This window comes from Pagrus pagrus (assembly GCF_965226575.1).
Source record: "Pagrus pagrus genome assembly, chromosome: 1".
NCBI lineage: Eukaryota > Metazoa > Chordata > Actinopteri > Spariformes > Sparidae > Pagrus > Pagrus pagrus.
This window is the reverse complement of record NC_140185.1, coordinates 11,320,613-11,339,075: the sequence shown is the minus strand read 5'-3', so window position 1 is coordinate 11,339,075 and position 18,463 is coordinate 11,320,613. Positions and strand designations below refer to the sequence as shown.

General features: G+C 40.9%; 1 protein-coding gene across 1 annotated transcript in view; it reads right to left on the bottom strand.

The window, feature by feature from the left end:
• Window positions 1-18,463, bottom strand: part of LOC311249286 (E3 SUMO-protein ligase PIAS1-like) — a 67,680-nt gene that overhangs the window by 24,032 nt on the left and 25,185 nt on the right. The window contains exon 2 of the mRNA XM_084340209.1: window positions 12,751-13,246. Within this exon, the coding sequence (XP_084196335.1) occupies window positions 12,751-13,246 (496 nt within the window). The remainder of the gene's footprint in view (window positions 1-12,750; window positions 13,247-18,463) is intronic.

Below are 18,463 nucleotides of genomic sequence, written 5' to 3'. Positions count from 1 at the left end.
GAGGCACATCTGCACACCTTTACACTAGAGATGCAACCAGGGACGCTGGAAGTCAGTCACAGTTGGGGGTGCAGAGAAATCAGCTATAATGAGATCATCGTAAATGTTGTGCAACATTAATGTTTTTTGTGTTCATTTGAATGGCTGGGACAGCTCAAAGCAAATAGCTGTCAACAGTTCGAGAAGGTTTGCGCTACAGCAGACGGTAAACTTGAACACCAACATACTACAGGACAAGCAGCCACAGCAGCCAAATTCCTATTATTTGGGCCTTCTTGTAAATTTGGCATGTTATACATTATTTTCCTATTTCTTTTTTGTGCAAAAATGGACATGTTTATTTACATATAGAGTGGTAGTGAGTTCCTATCTCACATCAAGATAAAGATTTGCTGGTTCCAGCTTCTTAAATGTGAGGATTTGCTGCTTTTGTAATTTACTGATTTTTATTCATAAATGAAGAATCTTTGGGTTTTGGACTGTTGGTTGGACAAAAGAAGTAATTTGAAGATGTCACCTTGGGCTCTGGGATATTGTGATGAGCATTTATGATTTTTTGTTGTCATTTTACAGACTAAACAATCAATTAATCATGAAAATGATTAGCAGATTCATCGATACTGAAAATAATTGTTAGTTTCGGCCCTACTTCAAGTAGAAAAGGCATGATCACTGTTTGGAAACTGTGTACACATCTCAATGAGCACAAGAGACAGCATGGAAACATATACTGTAAAAATAATCATACTAGTGATAATGAAGGTAACTAACTACTGTTAATGATCACACTGAGAGGGAGCTGACTAAACGCTTCTCATTTACACTTTGAGGTCTAACAGTAAAAAAACCCATGTGAGGTAAAACAGACTTTGTACGCTGCACTTTTAAGTATGAGCTAGATTTATGTTCCAGTTTGGTCACATCTGGTCTCAAAGCACTTGTTACCTCACGGTGAAATATTTCTACATTTTGTCCTGCAGTTAAACTGAAACCCAGCTGTAAGAACTGAGTTACAGAACCTCATAGTGACAAGATGGAGGAAACTATTAACAAGCTCATTTGTGGCTTGTGAGCCTACTAGATTGGAAAGTGTGGAATATTACTGCGATGTGATTTTGACCTTTGAGTCAGTAAAAACGTAGAAAACTTTTGGTCCTCGGTCTTTCTCTCTGGTTAGAGGAGACGCCGTGTGAGCTAAGCTACAGAGAATGTGCTCGGCTCTGCAGCCCGTCTTCAGCACAACAAAGCCCAGCTGGAGTTTATTAACTTGTTAGTGGCTTTGCTACTTTTTCTCTGTTTGGTACACCGCAGGCACACACACACACACACACACACACACACACACACACACACACACACACACACACACACACACACACACACACACACACACACACACACACACACACACACACACACACACACACGCACACTTACACAAAACAACACACACAACACACACACGTGAACACACACACATAGAGCCACACAGACGTGCACAAACACAACATACTGCAACATTCACAGGCTGAACAAAGACAAAAAACCTTTTCAGCGTCACTCAAATTCAGAACTATGATGCTGGAAGGATCCACAACAAAAGGTCAGATCTGGATGTTGCACCCACACTCTCACTCACACACACACACACACACACACACACACACACACACACACACACACACACACACACACACACACACACACACACACACACACAGACAATTGAGAACATTTTTCCAGAAGTGTTACTTCCTCTCCCCCGAACAGCAGTGATTATCCTTTATTATCTGCATGAGGGTGTTGCACAGTTGTATATTGACAGGGCTCATTAAGGCATTCCAGTGTGCTGACAGGACTGCTCAGGCTGGCATTACATTTTCTCAGCCTGGCAGCTAGCCCTGCTACCCCATCAATGCATTTATACTGTAGCAAGCATAATAGCTGTGGTTACATGGACAATATTTCTTTAATCTGATCGAAAGATTCTGATAAGATTCCAACTTAACTGTTTACATGGACGTGTATAATCTGAGTGAAAACATTTCATTAGAATGCAACTTTTTTGACAAAGAGTTTCCACCTGCCAGGAATACAACAGAAGAAGAGGAATTTATATATATATATATATATATATATATATATATGTATATGTATATGTATATGTATATATATATTTTAACTTAATGGAGAAATTTAAATGATCAATTAATTCGTTAATTCATTCATTCTGCCTGTTAAGATAATTTTCAAGATGGACCCATTCTTTTTCTTGGGTTCAATATTTGTGTTTCTGCTTCGGTGGACTTCATTCATATTTTCCAACACTTGTTTGAACAACTCGTTATTTTGAACCTTTCAACAATCCTTAAGGTCCCTGACACATCGGGCTAAAGGTCTGCTGTCAGTGAGCGTCAGTGGCTCTAGTCGGCACTTGAAAGCCCTTGTCTGTGTTTTGTTGGCCAATTGAGCATGTAGAATCACTGACGGCTTTTAAGTGAGAGACATCACTCTGTCTGGCTGCTCAGCTGAGCTGTCCAGCGCACGAAAGAGACACGGAAAAAGAAAGGGAAATACCCTTGAGCCTATCCCTGTAGCATCCATGATTTCACTCCTGTAGCAAGGTTTCTGGACAGAAAATCCATCTGCAGCTATTTTGATAATCAGTGAAATGTGTCAAGTAAAAACAACAGATATTCTGATTCCCACCTCTAAAATCATGAGGACTTGATGCTTTTCTTTGTTATATCTAATACTAAATTGAATACCTTTTGGTTTTAGACTATTATTTGGATAAAACAAGCAACATGAAAGCAAAAATGATTAATCAAGAAAATAATTGGAAAAGACCTTCTCTGATATGACCCATTTGGCGCAGCGTCCTCCCGTATCCCATATTCTGTATCTCATATTCCCGACTAGATGGGGCTATATTAGCGAGAGTGGTGTCAGGAAATGCATCTTAATCATAATGACGGCTTGTATCTCTGCTGAGGCGTTTCCTTTCAGGCAGGTGCAGAACGTTCAGGCTTGTTGGCTGACAGCTGTAGTCTTTGCGGTGTGTTCAAGGGCAGCTTTTTGGACGAGACACAGGGCATGTGAGGTGATCCAACCGTTGGCCTTGTTGCAAGCTACTTCTTTGAGGTCAGTTTGGTAACAGTATTGGAAATAGGATCATCAAAGGTTCTCCTCTCTCGATCTGATAGCAAATCCATTCAGATCAGGCCGGATCTGATCAGTCTCTTCCAACTGAGGTGGTTACATGAGGCATTTTTTACTTTGTCTATGTAAATGCAGCTAATATCTTGCTTGTTGATATAATAATAGACACTATGCCCTAGTCAGTGTGTAGTGAAACACACTGAACGTAACCGTGTAAAGAAGAGTGTTGTTTATGTTTGAGATGGGCTCAAGGAGCATCAAATGTTAGGAGTCACAATCAGGGTTCAGGTCCTCTAATCAGGAGGGTGATGCACCATCTCGAGAAGAAAAAAATGCTGATTTTACAGGCTGTGAGAGGGGGAGGCCATGTTGTGTGCAGCGTGTTTATAGTTCAGAGCAGCCAAGCCTTCTTTGTTGATGTTCATTTGTTGTGAGAAGGCTGAGTTGTTTACAGTGAGATAAAGAATTCTTCATCGTGCAGGGGAGTGTGAGCGGGTGAACCTCTGCTTGTGTTTTGATGCTGAGTGAAGAGGTGATTTATAGGTTTCTGTGCTGTAGACGTTTGGGAAAATTTCCTCTATGACTTGTTGTATATAGCTGATAATATGTGTGATATACTACCTTTACTGATTCCCCGAAGAGACACAAATCTGCTTGACAATCCAAGGGCGAAACAAGACGAACAGAACAACTGATTTGCACCGATTAAGTGTGCTTGCTCAAGGACATTCAAGCAGGGTTGATAACTGAGGACTTGAAGCCAGGACACTTCTGGATGACTGTATGGAAAAACACTCCCTGATGCGAATTTCTGACATCCTGCAGGTGTTGGTGTAAATAGAGAAAGTTATATTTGTCAGTGATTTGCCCAACTTTTACTGTTGCCTAGCTACTCTTGATTGGGGGAAGAATGGAACAGCTGATTACGTCTATTCATTGAACCTACATTAAATCTCACATAATGGCGTGATGCCAAATAGTTTTCACTCAGTGATTCATTGATTCACCACTGATTGTGCTTGACATTGCTTTCTTAATTAGGCTGTTGTTAATAAATCAGCAATTCCTACAGATGTTTCATAGTAAAATGTTGTAACGTGAAGTGAATGAGTGACACAGTGAAGGGGCACAGATCAAGAAACAGAAAGGGTTCTACAAATATTAAATATATGTTGGGGTGTCACAAATCAAATTTTGAATCAGAAATCGATCATAATTAGCTTTCAATCAAAATCAAAAGCAGGATTTCTGATTCTCCCAGTATTTATTCCCTCCACCCTCACCTACTTACATGCATCTGAAGGAAAAAAACACACACAACACAGCTTGCTTAGCATCAGCCTGTAGCTGCACTTCCAGACACTTATTGTTTGAGAAGAGGGTCCACTTGGGACAGATTTGAGAAACCAAATAAGTATTTTTATTGACAGGATCGCCTGAGAGATGACAGGAAACGGGATGAGGGAAAGAGGGGTTGACATACAGCAAAGTGCCGCAGGTCGGACTCGACCCCTGGGCCGCTGCGGTGAGGACAAAGCCTCTGTACATGTCACAATAGTCTAACAATGGTACAGTCATCAGTGCTGAAACAACTGAAAAGTCAAATTGTCAAACTGAATCATGGAATTGGAGAATCGTGACACTGCAATTCATTAGAAATAAAGGCCTGTCTCTAATGACAGCCTATCTTTAATAAAGGCCTGTTTATTGGCAACATTATAATATATTTAACAAATGTAACATACTTTGTCAAGGACAGAGACATTTGTGTTTCAGTTGTGAGTCAGTATGTCAGTGAGTTTGGTTTCATGTGAACGGAGGAGGAAAAGTACCTGTACATTCATAGAAATAGAATACTGTCCCTAATAATTATTCTCTAATTAACAAATATTATGTTAATCAATCCTTCTATGAATCTGTCTCACCCAATTACCATAAATCACAGACCAAATGCTCAGAAAAACAGCCAGCAGTGCTCAACCTGCATGTTAAAAAAGTAGCTAACGGTTGGATTAACACAAACTTTTAAGGATGAGGAGTTTTTAGAAACGCCGAATATCAATTTACTTCAGAACCAATTCAGTCAATCAGTTTGTGGCTGCTCTACAGGCACTTGAGCTGCCTAATGTACAGCTATAATCAACATGATATATGCAACATTACAAGTATATGCAAATAACACCATTAATTTGACTAATGATTATGTAAATTAGAAATATTTTACAGGAAGCACTCAGTATTTAACATTTGCATAACACGAAGGTGGTATGAATTTGAACTTTGTATCTAAGAGTTGAGTTACAGAATCTTAAAGAAACTTCCACTTACATAGAAATTGTATGAATAATAAGGGACAGTTAGTCCACTAATCAAAGTATTTTGATAATCGATTATTAATTTATCTAGGCTTATCTAGCCTCATTCATGTTAGCGGATGGGCCGGAGTAAAAAAACTCAAAGTACAGGTCAAACACATTTTTCAGGGAAAGACGGTTTCTGTCCTTTTATGTAGCTCTTATCACACTGATGTATGTTTGAGTGTTAATTTTCCTGATAAGTTTGGTTATGTGATGGTCTCAAAATGGGGTATGTTATCAGCTGGCCAGGTGTATGGGCGGGACCTTGATACCATGGCTCTACCGCCGGATCATTACTGCGAAATAGCTGGTTCCAAATGAGACCACCAGCATGAGATGGCAACGACCGTGTCCAGGACATTTTGCCTCATTTTTGTACAGCTGGAGAAAGTGCAGACGTGTTGTTCTTTGTCAAACTGTATTGGAGAGCTGAAGATGGATTTTTCCACTGGCCTTTAAAAACAAACTGAAGGTAAACGTGATTGCGACCTACTGGCCTGAATAGGCTGTAAAAATTTGTAACAATGAAATCCAGCCGTCTGGCTTTTGAAGAGGTTTCCAAGATTCAGTTTACAACAATAAAATCATGGACTGACTCATCTTTGAAGGAAGCAAGGTTCTTGATTAGACTGACATATTTACCTCATGATTTTCCTCCATAGTTCTGTATGAATATCACAGCGATCTTCCCATGAAACAAGACATTATGCACAAAAATTCTCATCAAACGCGAAATGGGCTTGCATCCTTTTCCCGAAGATATGGTGATTAAAATCATGTATAATGCATGTGCAGCACAATGATATCCATAATGAGCACAGAGCCATAGTTCTCTGCAGAGGACGGATAATGATGGAGACGAGACTGGAGTTCAACCAGTGAGGTCGCCATGGTAATGGAGGAGTAGCTGGTGCAGCAGACCAGACTGTCGACCAGTTTGAGACTGGCAGGGCTAAACTGTGGGCTGACTAACCTTTATCCCACAAAGTGATAAGACTCATCAGAGAGCACAAGGCTGCATGGGAGGGAGGGGGAGATAATGATGGGGGGTGGGGGGGTAATAACTACGTTTACATGCACAGAAGAAACCAGGTTACTGCGAGAAACCAGGCGACGATGGGAAAACTGAAAATACATTTAGATACACTTTAGTGAAACCTGAAAATGAATGCAGCTGACTAGAAACCACGTCTCTTTTCACCTCCATTACCGTATTTGTGAACGAAGGCTGTCATATTTTAAGTGCATGATGGTGATGTGTGCCACTGCGGCTTCAAGAGTTTTTAGCATTCGGCATGATGTCGCAGTGGAAGGATCGGCTCTGCAGTGAGAGAGCACACAGTTCTCTTCTTAATGTGCATGTGTGCAAAAAGGTTTTTTACATTTATACACCGTATACTGTTCTCGTAGTATGCTTCCATTCATTATTTGCTCTGTGAAGTGCTGGGAAATGCATATAAAGCAAAAACAAACCAAAGTTTTCAAAAGAGAACAGCAAACAAAACTACTTAACACAGACAAACAAACCATTGCTGATTAAATTAAAGGCTCTACAATTTACTGACTTGGTAAGTCTTCAAATAATACAGAGTGTGTATGAAGAAAAAAATGCCTGAAAGCGTCCAAATGTTGTTCAAAATGAAGCCAACATGAGAGGAATATGCCTGAAGAAACAAAGGGTCAGAGCTAAAAAAAAAACATCATTGTGTTATGTTCCAGTTGCAGTGAGGAACTGAAAATGAGCAGCACACTTTGAGAAACAATCCAGGGTTCCCACACCTCCCTAAACTTCAAATTCAAGGGCTTTTCAAGGACGTTCTCCAATCCAACTTCAAAGACCAAACACGGCATAGTTTGAGACATGGATCAAGGTTAACTACTGTTACAACGCTGAGAATTTTATCATGAGCAGCTTTACAGAAGCTCACAGACAACAATTAGAAAGAGAGACGGAGGCTGGACTGTGAGAACACGTCTCAGCTCTGCTGTGTTACTGCGACGGCAGAACACAGGGAGAAATGCAAACAGCGAAAAGTAGCACATTTCCTAACGTTTCAGTTTTTTGCTTTAACTAATCATGGAGTAAGTGGTGATTGCACCATGTAATGGCTGTAGAATAATGACCCCATCAGCATCAAGATTGGTTCCCTATAACCTCGCTTTCACTATGTCTGCTACCGCTCACAAAATTTCCCAGAGAGTGAAGGCTGACCAGCGTTCCAGTCAGGTATCTGCCCGGCACCATTTCTATCTGCTTTCATGTCTCCATTATAGTGTGAATGAATAAATAAACACACGTCTTTAATCTTGATTTGTTGGCTGTTGTCTTTGCAACAGCAGTGGGGTTGTTTTTTTTCAATTTAAAAAAGAATCACATCTATTTTAAAAAGCTTTTATTTTCTAATTCACAATCTTCAAGGATTTGGAGGACCTGTGGGAACCTTGACAATCTTTAAAAATAACTTAATTTGGCCAATATTGGCCTATCACAGTATGTCTGTATTGGTGTATATCAGGGGTCGACCGATACGGCTTGTTCAGGGCCAATACCGATACTGATTATAAGAAATCAAGGAGACTGAAAACTGATATTTGGGACGGATATTCATTTGCAGTAAAGAGATTTTTCAGTGTTTATAGGCTGTTAATTGTGAAGTGTTACCAATATGATAGTATTGTTTGTGGAATATTGTATGAGAGGATGCTGCATCAGAGCCAAAGTGATACATTTTTGAATACGTTTTTCTGCAATCCGACAGAAAAATCACTGCTACAGATAATTGGAAAAATCCTGAATATTGTTTTCATTTTGTTTTTTCAGAAAATAATGCAGAAAAAGATCTACCTACCTACCTCAGTTACATATCTTTGTCACAATTGTCAGGCTACCACATTTGAGGGATCATTGCAAAAAAAGTGTGTATATCGGCTGATTTATCCCCAATTTTAGTATCAGTTCCAAAAAACATGTATCGGTCGGTCCTCTAATTTTTATTTTCAACATTAAATAGGTTCTGGTCCAATAAGCTATAGAATCAACCTACACCTTTACAATCTAGTAAAGTTATAATCTGTCTTTAACATGGATTTCACATGTGTCTGAATTTTACAAACAAGCTGCGGATCAGCTGTAGAAACAGACTCACTCAGACTTATTTATTCCAATCTTTGATGCAAGGACGCACCAAACAAGTTATAATTGCTCCTTTCACTGCACTGCCTGAAGTCTGCCATGCACATGCGCTCTTGTAAAAACCCTGTTTGAGTCCTGCTAAAGCACAGACAGGGGCGACAAATCAGCTCTCTCCAGCCCCCCAAAAAAAAAAAAAAATAGCAAAATTGGAAAAATAGCAAAATTGGAGAGCAAGCAAGTGGGGGAAGGGAGTCAGAAAAATGAGAGAGAGGAAGAGAAATGGGAGGCAAGGCGGGAGAGGCAACAACAATGGGGGAGGGAGAGCGGGAGAGGGAGAGATTGAGCAGTAGTCAGAAGATTAGAAAAGGTAAACATGCAGACAGAAGAGAGATGTGGAAGAGTGTGATCAGGGAGTGAGGAGACTACAGCTGTTTTAAAACAATAGAAAAAAAATCTCACAGTCTGCCTTTGAGTGGAGAATTACAATTAATCAAGTGGCTTCATTAGTGCCCTCCATTATTATGAGCATAAAGAGGGTCATCACCTCCGAGCTGCTGCTGTGTCTCATTTTTGCAGAATATTTCCAGCTTCGTGAAACAATGTGCACCATCTTCCTCTGGGTTTTTCCTCCTCTCTGCCGCTCTGAGAACAATACGATCAACATGCATTATTTATTTGAAAGTATGCTTGTGTTTTCAAAGTACTGTAGGCGCAGACGTGCGTGTGAGAATGATGTGAATGTACGATTCACATTCAAATGAGGGGAGGGTGTGTTCTGCGGGCACAGGTGTATGCCTGTGTGATTTCATCACTTTGCATGCAAATTTTAAGCGGGGATGGCCGCGGAGACGGAGTGAGGCTGGAAGACGGAGTGGGGGAGGGAGAGGGGAGGCAGAGAGGGACGGAACATGTGCAGGAAATGGATAGAGTGAGAGAGGGAGAGGGAGAGGAAGGAGGAGAGAGATGGTGTGATGACAGAGCTGCGGGCGCTGTGTTTGTACATGCATCTGCAGGCAAATTAATCACGAGATGGTCTCTCACTCCATTAAAATGCTAATGTAGGAAAATCTAGACATTTCCATATATTTGCAATATATCCCAGAGCCCAAAGAGTGTTATTATGCTAAATGCAGGCTGGGTGTTGGATGCACACCTAATATAACGACAAATCTGACCAAGATAAAGTCAAGATTAAAAGTCTCTTCAGGAGTGAATTAAATGGTAGACTAGAGAGAAGACACGGTGCTTAAACTCTGGGCCTTCATGAAGTTAGACACGAGAACATTATTGATACTTGGACTTATTAAAAGCTGTGAGAACTATTTCCTCGATCAACTTATTTTAGTTTAAGTTTCAGTTATTTTACAGGGAAGATTTGCAAATTTTGTCTCACTGGTCTGAAGGAGGAAGAAGGAAATCAGATGTGACAAACATTTGTTTACTAGAGCCGCAACGATTTATCGATAAGTCATCAACTATTTTGATAATGGATCAATCGGTTTGATGTTACTGGTTTCTTTCCTCCTCTGTGACAGTAAACCAAATACTTTTGGACTGTGGAGAAATTTAGACATTTGAGGATCGATGTCGTTGTTTTAGAAACCACTGATCGACACTTTTCACAATTCTTTTAAATTTTAAAGACAAAACGGCTGATTAGTCAATAAAAATAGTCAAGTCATTAATCAACAATGAAAATAATAGTAAGTCTGTCACAAATAAACAGTCGAATAAATAAGTCCTGTGCTGAGCTCTGTGTCTGAACAGAGTTGGCTCCACAAACACAGACAAACCTCAACTCTAATTTCTGTTTTATGCACAGATGGTGTTCTGAACAGTCCCATGCAGAAAACTCCATTACGCCAGGTTTGCTCTAAATGTGTTTCACAACAAATCGAGCAGAAACGGCCTTCCCCTATCCTTTTCTGCACCAACTGGGATTTTGCAAAACCTGAATCAAAGTTTGATGACAGTTGGTGGGGTGTTTGTTTATGGTGTCCTCGTCAGTGAAATCTGATCAAACAACAACCATAGTGCTGATGGAGCAATTTAGCAAAGTTTTTGACTGAAACATTATATAGAATATTATAAAATGTAATAAATAATGTTCAATGGTATAGAGGATAGAGAATGGTACAGAGACAAAGACTAAAAAGCTGGTGCTAAGGTGCCAGAAGTTCTTCTAACAATTGTTAACTGACAATACAATTAATGGGTTTGCCTGTAATTACACAAAGCTGCCATCAGTTTATATGTACAAAAATACACTGTTAGTGTTAAAAAGGTTTTTAAGCATTAACTTTTTCATCTACAGAATCAGGTGTTGTGTGAAATTGAAGCTTACATCTCTTCTCTTGGAAAGATCTTTTTAGTCTGGACTCTTGATGTTAAGACATGATGGTGCGCAGCAGAGCGACGGCTCGACCGCTGCACTCATAAATGTCTTTGTTAACATAAAGCGGTATCCGAGGACACGCGTGACTTTGTGTAGATGAATGCAGATCAACAGAATATGCTGTTGATTGTCTACATGCAGCGATTCATTTATATTCAATGGCTCCACACTGATGTAAAATTGGTCTCACAGCGAGATATATAATGGCACAATGAAAATATAATGACACTTTATCATGTGGCAGCATTGCTCGGCCCATCTTAAACAAAACATTCCATTATAGCAGTCAATACATAACAAAATCTGAAAATAAGAGCCATTATTCTTCTATAATGCAGACTGAAACTTATCCAGTGGCTGAATGCGGCTCCAAAAATTACCTTCAGATCCAAATAAAAGAAAACTATTTATATGATTTATCTTTAACTAATTGCTCTCCCTGCTTGTCAATGGAAATAAACACATGAGCAAACACTACCACTATTAGGTAAGGTCTTTCAAGGAGTATGAGAGAAGGCACACGATTAATATTTCCACTTAAACCTCTTGGGAACCAACTGTGGCCTCTCGTGGGCAATCTGAAAATGATATTTTTGCAGTAACATTTCTGTGCCCTGTCAACACATTAGCAGGCAGCACAACACCAGCACTGGCAGGGAGCCTCGCCACAGCGGAGGGAAACACAAATGTCAATGTTTTCTGTGACTGCTGCCATCGTTATTACAGCAATGATATACTGATATAAATAAACACAACCTCGCAGATTATTTTTCTGGCATCTTCACACTCACTGTGCCTGATGGTGAAGGAAACATATGGAGAGAGAGAGAGGGATGACGTCCATGAAAGTTCCCCGGTTGGTTGGTATGTGTTGTTGTTAACCACTAGGCCAAAAGGATGCTCCACAACCTTCCATTTATTGTGTATTCTTACATTTGTAGACATGGAATTATATATAATAAGCAGCCGTTTGAAATCTGGTTTTGTGAGCCTCAAAAAACTAAACTTATCTTAGTCGCATAGTTTGTTTTTTTACCAATAAACTGTAAATAAAACATGGTGCACTTCTGTTCCAAACTGATAAGAATCAAGACTCAATAAATGATTACTCATCGGGAATTTCTTGCTACCAGACACTCTTCTACCAATTCTTAATCTCATTTATTATACCTGTTCCTAAACACACACCACAAGGATAGCTGATTGTTGAGTCTCATTCCCAGGACGTCACATAGCCACATTTTGTGTTGGTAAAGCGTCGCGAGCAGCAACAAAGTGAGAAAATAAGAAAATCCAGGCAGAGGGCTGCAGGGTCTCTGCAGATACTGTACGAGACACTAACACGCCTTTTCTGCCCATTCCAGTCTCCCTCTCTGTCTGTTTCCGTCTCTTTTACATCGTTTTGTCTCACTACGCCTGCCGTGCGTGATAAGCACTATTAGGTTGAAATCAGTCTTGTGATGTTGGGAAGGCAGCGTGCAATTAGGCAAAATAAAAATAATCCATAATTCCCCTTAAATGCATTAAAACTAAAGTAACAAGCCTATTTTGAAAATGTAGTAGAAAGTACAGATATTTGTGTTCAAATGTAGGGAGTTGTCAGAGAAATAAATACTCAAGTACAGATACCTGAACATCTACTAAAGTACAGTAACAAAGTAGTTCCCATCTCTCACACAGGACACACTCACACCTGCTCTCACCTAGACTGGTCGGCTTGATGAGCTCGTCCAGCATGTCGTAGAAGGGCAGCCTCTGCAGCTTGACATCTGGGTGGACAGGGTGCAGCGTGGCCGAGGTGGACAGGTGGTGCGTCAGCCCAGTCAGCTCGTGTTTCCCAGGGCCGAGCAGCGAGAGGGGCAGTAAGGCAGCGGGCGACGGGGCTCCACCGTGCCCGGCGTGACCCTCGTACGCCAGCTGTGTCAGGCCAGCGGGCAGTGCGGCGCCTCCTCCTCCAACCATTCCAGCTGAGGCCGGGTGGTGCGGCCCGGGCATGGCCAGCTCTGAGTGGGAAACCATTTTGGCAGGGAAGCGTCGTCGGTAGAGCTCTTTGATCTTCATGTGCACAGCGGGGCTGCAGCCGGCTTTCAGCAGATGCAGCGCCTTGGTCAGCAGCTCGTGCTTGCGTCCGTGCTTGTTGCGCCCAGCGTAGCCCAGCAGCACCTGCAGCTCCGACACCCGCAGGCTCATCACCATTTGCTGTGATGGGGGAGGAGATGAGACAGAGGATGAGAGATCAAACTTTTAAACAAAAACTTTCAAACTTATTGAAACAAAAAGACAAAAGAGTAGCGTGGGATCATGGGAGTTGTTGTCTTCATTGTTAAACAACCACTATTGCTGATAAAAATCTATGCGACTCAGGCAGAAATGTTCACAGAAGAGGAAATGTTTTAAATTTAATTCACATTACGTCTCGTCATGTTTGCTGCTGACGCCCCCCTCCTCACTCTCTAACTCTCTCCTGAAAGACATCGACAGCTGAATTATGGATCTGTCTGAGTTTGAACATTTGGGATAATGAAAGTACACAACTCAACAAAATATATAATGTGATCTAGTCGTTTTTAGATATTTCAATCCAGAAATGTTACATATTGTGTCTTCAAGTACCAACCTGAGTGGCAAACAACAGTCACTGAAACAGACAATCGGTAAAAAACCCAAAATCCTCTTATATGATAAACCAGTGTGCAGCCTTTTTATGGCTGATAACCCTTCCTGGATTAGACTCAAAATGTGGGATCTGAATGGGACCTGGCATTGCAGCCCAGTGCAGCCTGCAGAGTTTTAAAGGTTGCCCAGCGGCACTACAGGAAAAAGTAGAAAAGGGTTCAATTTTATGCTAATGTCCTCTGACAGAATGTGAGTGACATTCAGACGAGACCAAATAGAGCTTGTTTTGAAAGAGAAACAGAGGCAGAGAGTTGTTCTCTACTCTGCTCCACTAGTGGAGGATCACTTCCAGTTTCAGACACAGGATCATTCTTACTGCTCAGGTGTCACTGTACTAAAACAAAAGCATGCTGTACACAAACTGTGCAACAGGAAATCAACAACTTTCTTGTACGTAGTAGGCGGCTAGCGTGCGTCAGAGCAGAGTATCTGTATCTATTTCTATGGCTTCTGCTTTGTGTGAATGTGACCTCACTCTCTGTTTGCTTTGGAGCACTTTGTGGTGACCCAGGGTCAAGCAGAGGGGAGTTACTGTGGAAGACATTAGGCTTCTCTGATAGCCCTTCTGCTACTGTCAACCTGACCAGGTGTGGAAATAAATGGACATGAATAGAAATAATTGATTTGCATCAATATTCAGTGTCTTAATCTAACTCGATGCTGGTGTACTGCCTCTCTGAGTCTCTTCCTATATTAAGATACCTTAGCTCGCCACATCTGGCTGTTTTCCTCACAGAGGTTTTTTTTCTTTTTAAAACTAGGGACACTGTAGTGAGAGTTTTGCTCTTGCAGAAAACTAATTAATTGTTCCACAGCACTGGCTCAACGTGAGGCTGAGGCAGTACCTTCCAGGGTGTAGTGGGGCTGAGCAGCTGCAGCAAGAGTGCAGGATAAAGTGTTGCTGCACCAGAAGGGCTGCAACTACTGATTACTTTCACCGTCGATTTATTTGCTGATTATTTTCCCAATTCATCGATGAATTGTTTAGTCTGCAAAATTGTGAAAAAAGCTCATCACAATTTTCCAGAGCCCAATGTGACATCTTCAAATTGCTTCTTTTGTCCGACCAACAGTCCAAAAACCCAAGACTCTTCACAAACAATCATAAATGACAAAGAAGCACAGCAAATCAAAAATGCCTAAAACATTTAATCGATTGATGAATGCTGCTCTTGCCTGCAATGGCTCCAGGTTCAGCTTCAGGTTGGCTCACACCACAGTAAGCAGCAGCTCCTCATCATTAGACCAAGTGTCCAAATGTAAATGAGGATTCAATTCAGATAAAACTGAAGAAAAACAAGGTGTACCCTCAGTGACCTTGTGTAGATGTAGAGAAATTCCAGAGAGACACAACAGCACATAGTTACTTCACGTTGATATCGTAATAAAGGGTGCCGTTGAGCAAGGCACGTCTCATTGTTTGCTCCTGATGTCTGATGACCCTGGGCAGATACCAGTTGTGAATTTAAGTGCTTCATTCTGAAGCAGGACACTGTTGAATTATACACTCAAAACCTCACTTGAAAAAACATTGATTTAAAACACTAAGCTGGCCTGGAAGGAATGGGAAGTATACGTAGCGTTTTTTTCTCAAATTGCATGGTACAACTAAAGGAAGAAACAAAACAGGGGAGTTTTCAAAGATACAGAGCTGAAGAACTGAAAACAGAACAGAGCAAAATAGAAAAACGAACAGCCAAGTGCTTTGTCTCAAGGTGGAGGTGGGTGAAAAACAGCTTTAATGAAAACTCAGCTCATCAACGATCATCCATCACAAGCATCTATTAACCACATAGACAGCATGCAGCAAATTATAGCTATGAGACAGACACTAAAAACAGCTTATCTTAAATGCATCACAGAAGCTATAAACAAGAACTTTTACTTCATATGTACGCTGGAATCTGCTCCGTCTCTCTTGTAACACACGTAAACACACACACTTAGTGGGCAGACTTGCAGGAATGTCTTGGACAAACTTCCTCCCTTCATCTCCTTTAATGACAGAGCAGGAAAACACACACACACACACACACACACCCACACACAATTTAGATGACAAAGCACACAGAGCTGTTGGTGCCCGTTGTGTGTTTCCTAATGAATTATATACACACAGTCATTATTGTTATGTGGTGTATGTTATGTCTGTGTGTGCTGCAGTGTCCGCACAATGTATTAAACCTTAAAGCCTTCAAGATTTTATCTCTGTTTCTTATAATGAAGCAGATTCATCTCGGGTAACGCCGAGGTTCTGCATTTAGTTGACATTTAAAATGACATATATGACTGCTGTGGGCCATGTTGTGTGACCCAACCACAGCAGAGACATTTTAGGCTTGAAAAACACAAAAACAATGCACCAGTACCACTTTTTATTACTGGAACAGATTTAATGAAAACTTTACTATGTTTAACAGCTCCCATACAGTCCAATTTATCTATTTTAATACCAGCTCAACCGTTAAACTGGAAAATTCAGGCAATAAAAATCATGCATAATTATACAGGAATGCATATTAACACCTTATAAGCACCTTACCTCACTCATTTTGTTTAACTTCATTGCTGTCCTACTTTGCTACGACTGCCATCGAAAAGTAACAAATAACCAAAACATCTCACAGGATGAACTACTTTCATTTTCAACAGCAGTGGCCCAGGTGTGATAACACCTCTGACTCTGGTCCAACCACAGAACTGCAACATTACCGACGTATTAAGGGTAGTTTTGAAAGGAACTGAAACCCTCAAAGTGCTGCAGTTTACTGTAAATCTGACTCCACTTTTGCATGTTTGGCTTTCAGTGCTTGCAAGTGCAGCGAACCAACATGGGTCACATTTTAAAGCCACCTACAACATTTTCTGGTAAAATGTTGGGCGATATTTATTCCTTTTCATAAATAAAATAGTGAATTCAGAGATCCATAAGTGGAGGCTGGGAGAGAGGAATAACCAACAGGCGTGATCAAAAGAAATCATAATCGTTTCTCTTTCTGGGGATGAACCATTACTAACATTTCATCAACCAAATGTCTTGAGCTTCATAAACAATGAAGGCACATTTCAGGCGGTAGATGCTGTTCTGTGGTGATAAAAGATGGAAAAACAGAGGAAAAAAACGTGACAGTCTTGTTAGTCTTTTCGCCCTTTCCCAGTGCAGCTAATGTAACATGAAGCTATTGAGTCATTCTATCCCAGGTCACTTTGGACTTCCCTGCTCATGTCATCGATTTTCTTGAGAAATTCTTGAGAAAACTTCTATTAATTAATTGGGACTTTGCAAAATCCCATAACTCTACTCCAAATGCTTTTGTTTTGGTTATGACTTATGAGTCATTCAATTCAACTCCATGTCAGAAATCAGTTTGGAAAAGTCGGAAATTGTGAAATAACACGTGTAATGAGCTAAGGAACAGAGATTGTTATTATGGGAACGACATGATATCATCTGGTATGAATCAAACCAAGCTATTACAAGCTGTAACTTGCAACAGACTCAATAAGTATCACACAAATACAACTTTTACAGCAAAATTAGCATGTACTATACATGTGTTTTCTTTAGAACCGTGGTTAACCGGCAAAACCGGTAAGCGGCAATCTACTCCTTTCCCATTGCCAGGAGATGAGTTTGCCTTTCTGTTTTTCTTTCTTGAGTTACATTCATCAACACAAAGGCACCAGAAAAATAAGGAACAGTAGAAAGTAGCAGATCACATACCTCATCAGACTACATTTAGACGACTTTAAACGGTTACTTTTTCTTAATATCTTTTTACTTTAGTCTCTCTTTTAAACTGTGCTGACTGAATGATGAGTATTACCAAGCTAGCATCCTTAACTCCAATCCATGTCATAGCAAAATTAGCGCGTCCACCCAGGCATGTGTTTCCATCGCAACTGATCGTGTACCCACTAATATTAAAGACAAAAGCCAGATGTTACACTGTTAGTTGTTTTTTGACCAGTATGAAAGGGGCAAAAGATAGAAAACCTTGAAGTCAACACTGCAAATATCTACCTATGAAATAAAACCACTATGTAGTTTTTGAGAGGAAATACAAACTCAGAAATATTTATTTTTTTCATAACTGAATAAACAAGCTGTTCTCGGAGGAAAATAAGGTCCCCAGAACACTGTTTGTAGCTAGAAAGGTGGCAGGGTCCACCACATATAAACAGAGTAAAACAGTATGAAATTGTGTTGTCCTTTAAGGTCAGTTTGTTTATTCAGTTTATTCAGGCATAAAAAAATCACTGAATGAAGATCGTTCTCTTCCTACCCAAACACCACTGTAGACCAAGTAAATAACCTCAGCAGCGAGAGGGGCAGCAAGGCAGCGGGCGATGGGGCTCCACCGTGCCCGGCGTGACCCTCGTACGCCAGCTGTGTCAGGCCAGTGGGCAGTGCGGCGCCCCCTCCTCCAACCATTCCAGTTAACCACAGCAGCAGCACCCCTCGATGGCAGTGCCAACCTGCTCAGGAACGGCTTGAGCAACGAGACACAGAGCCCAAGGTGTTGACCTGACCCCCAGATTTCCCAGATCTCAATCTGACAAGCATCTGTAGGGCGTGCCATAACAAGTCCGATCTATGGAGGCCCCACCCCCAAACCCACAGGAACCAAAGGGTCCCTCTTGTGTCCATGTCTTGACAGGTCCGAGCTGTTTTGGCAGCACAAGGAGCCGATACTTACACTCAAGAACCTGCACAATATAAAGCAGGTAATGTTAATG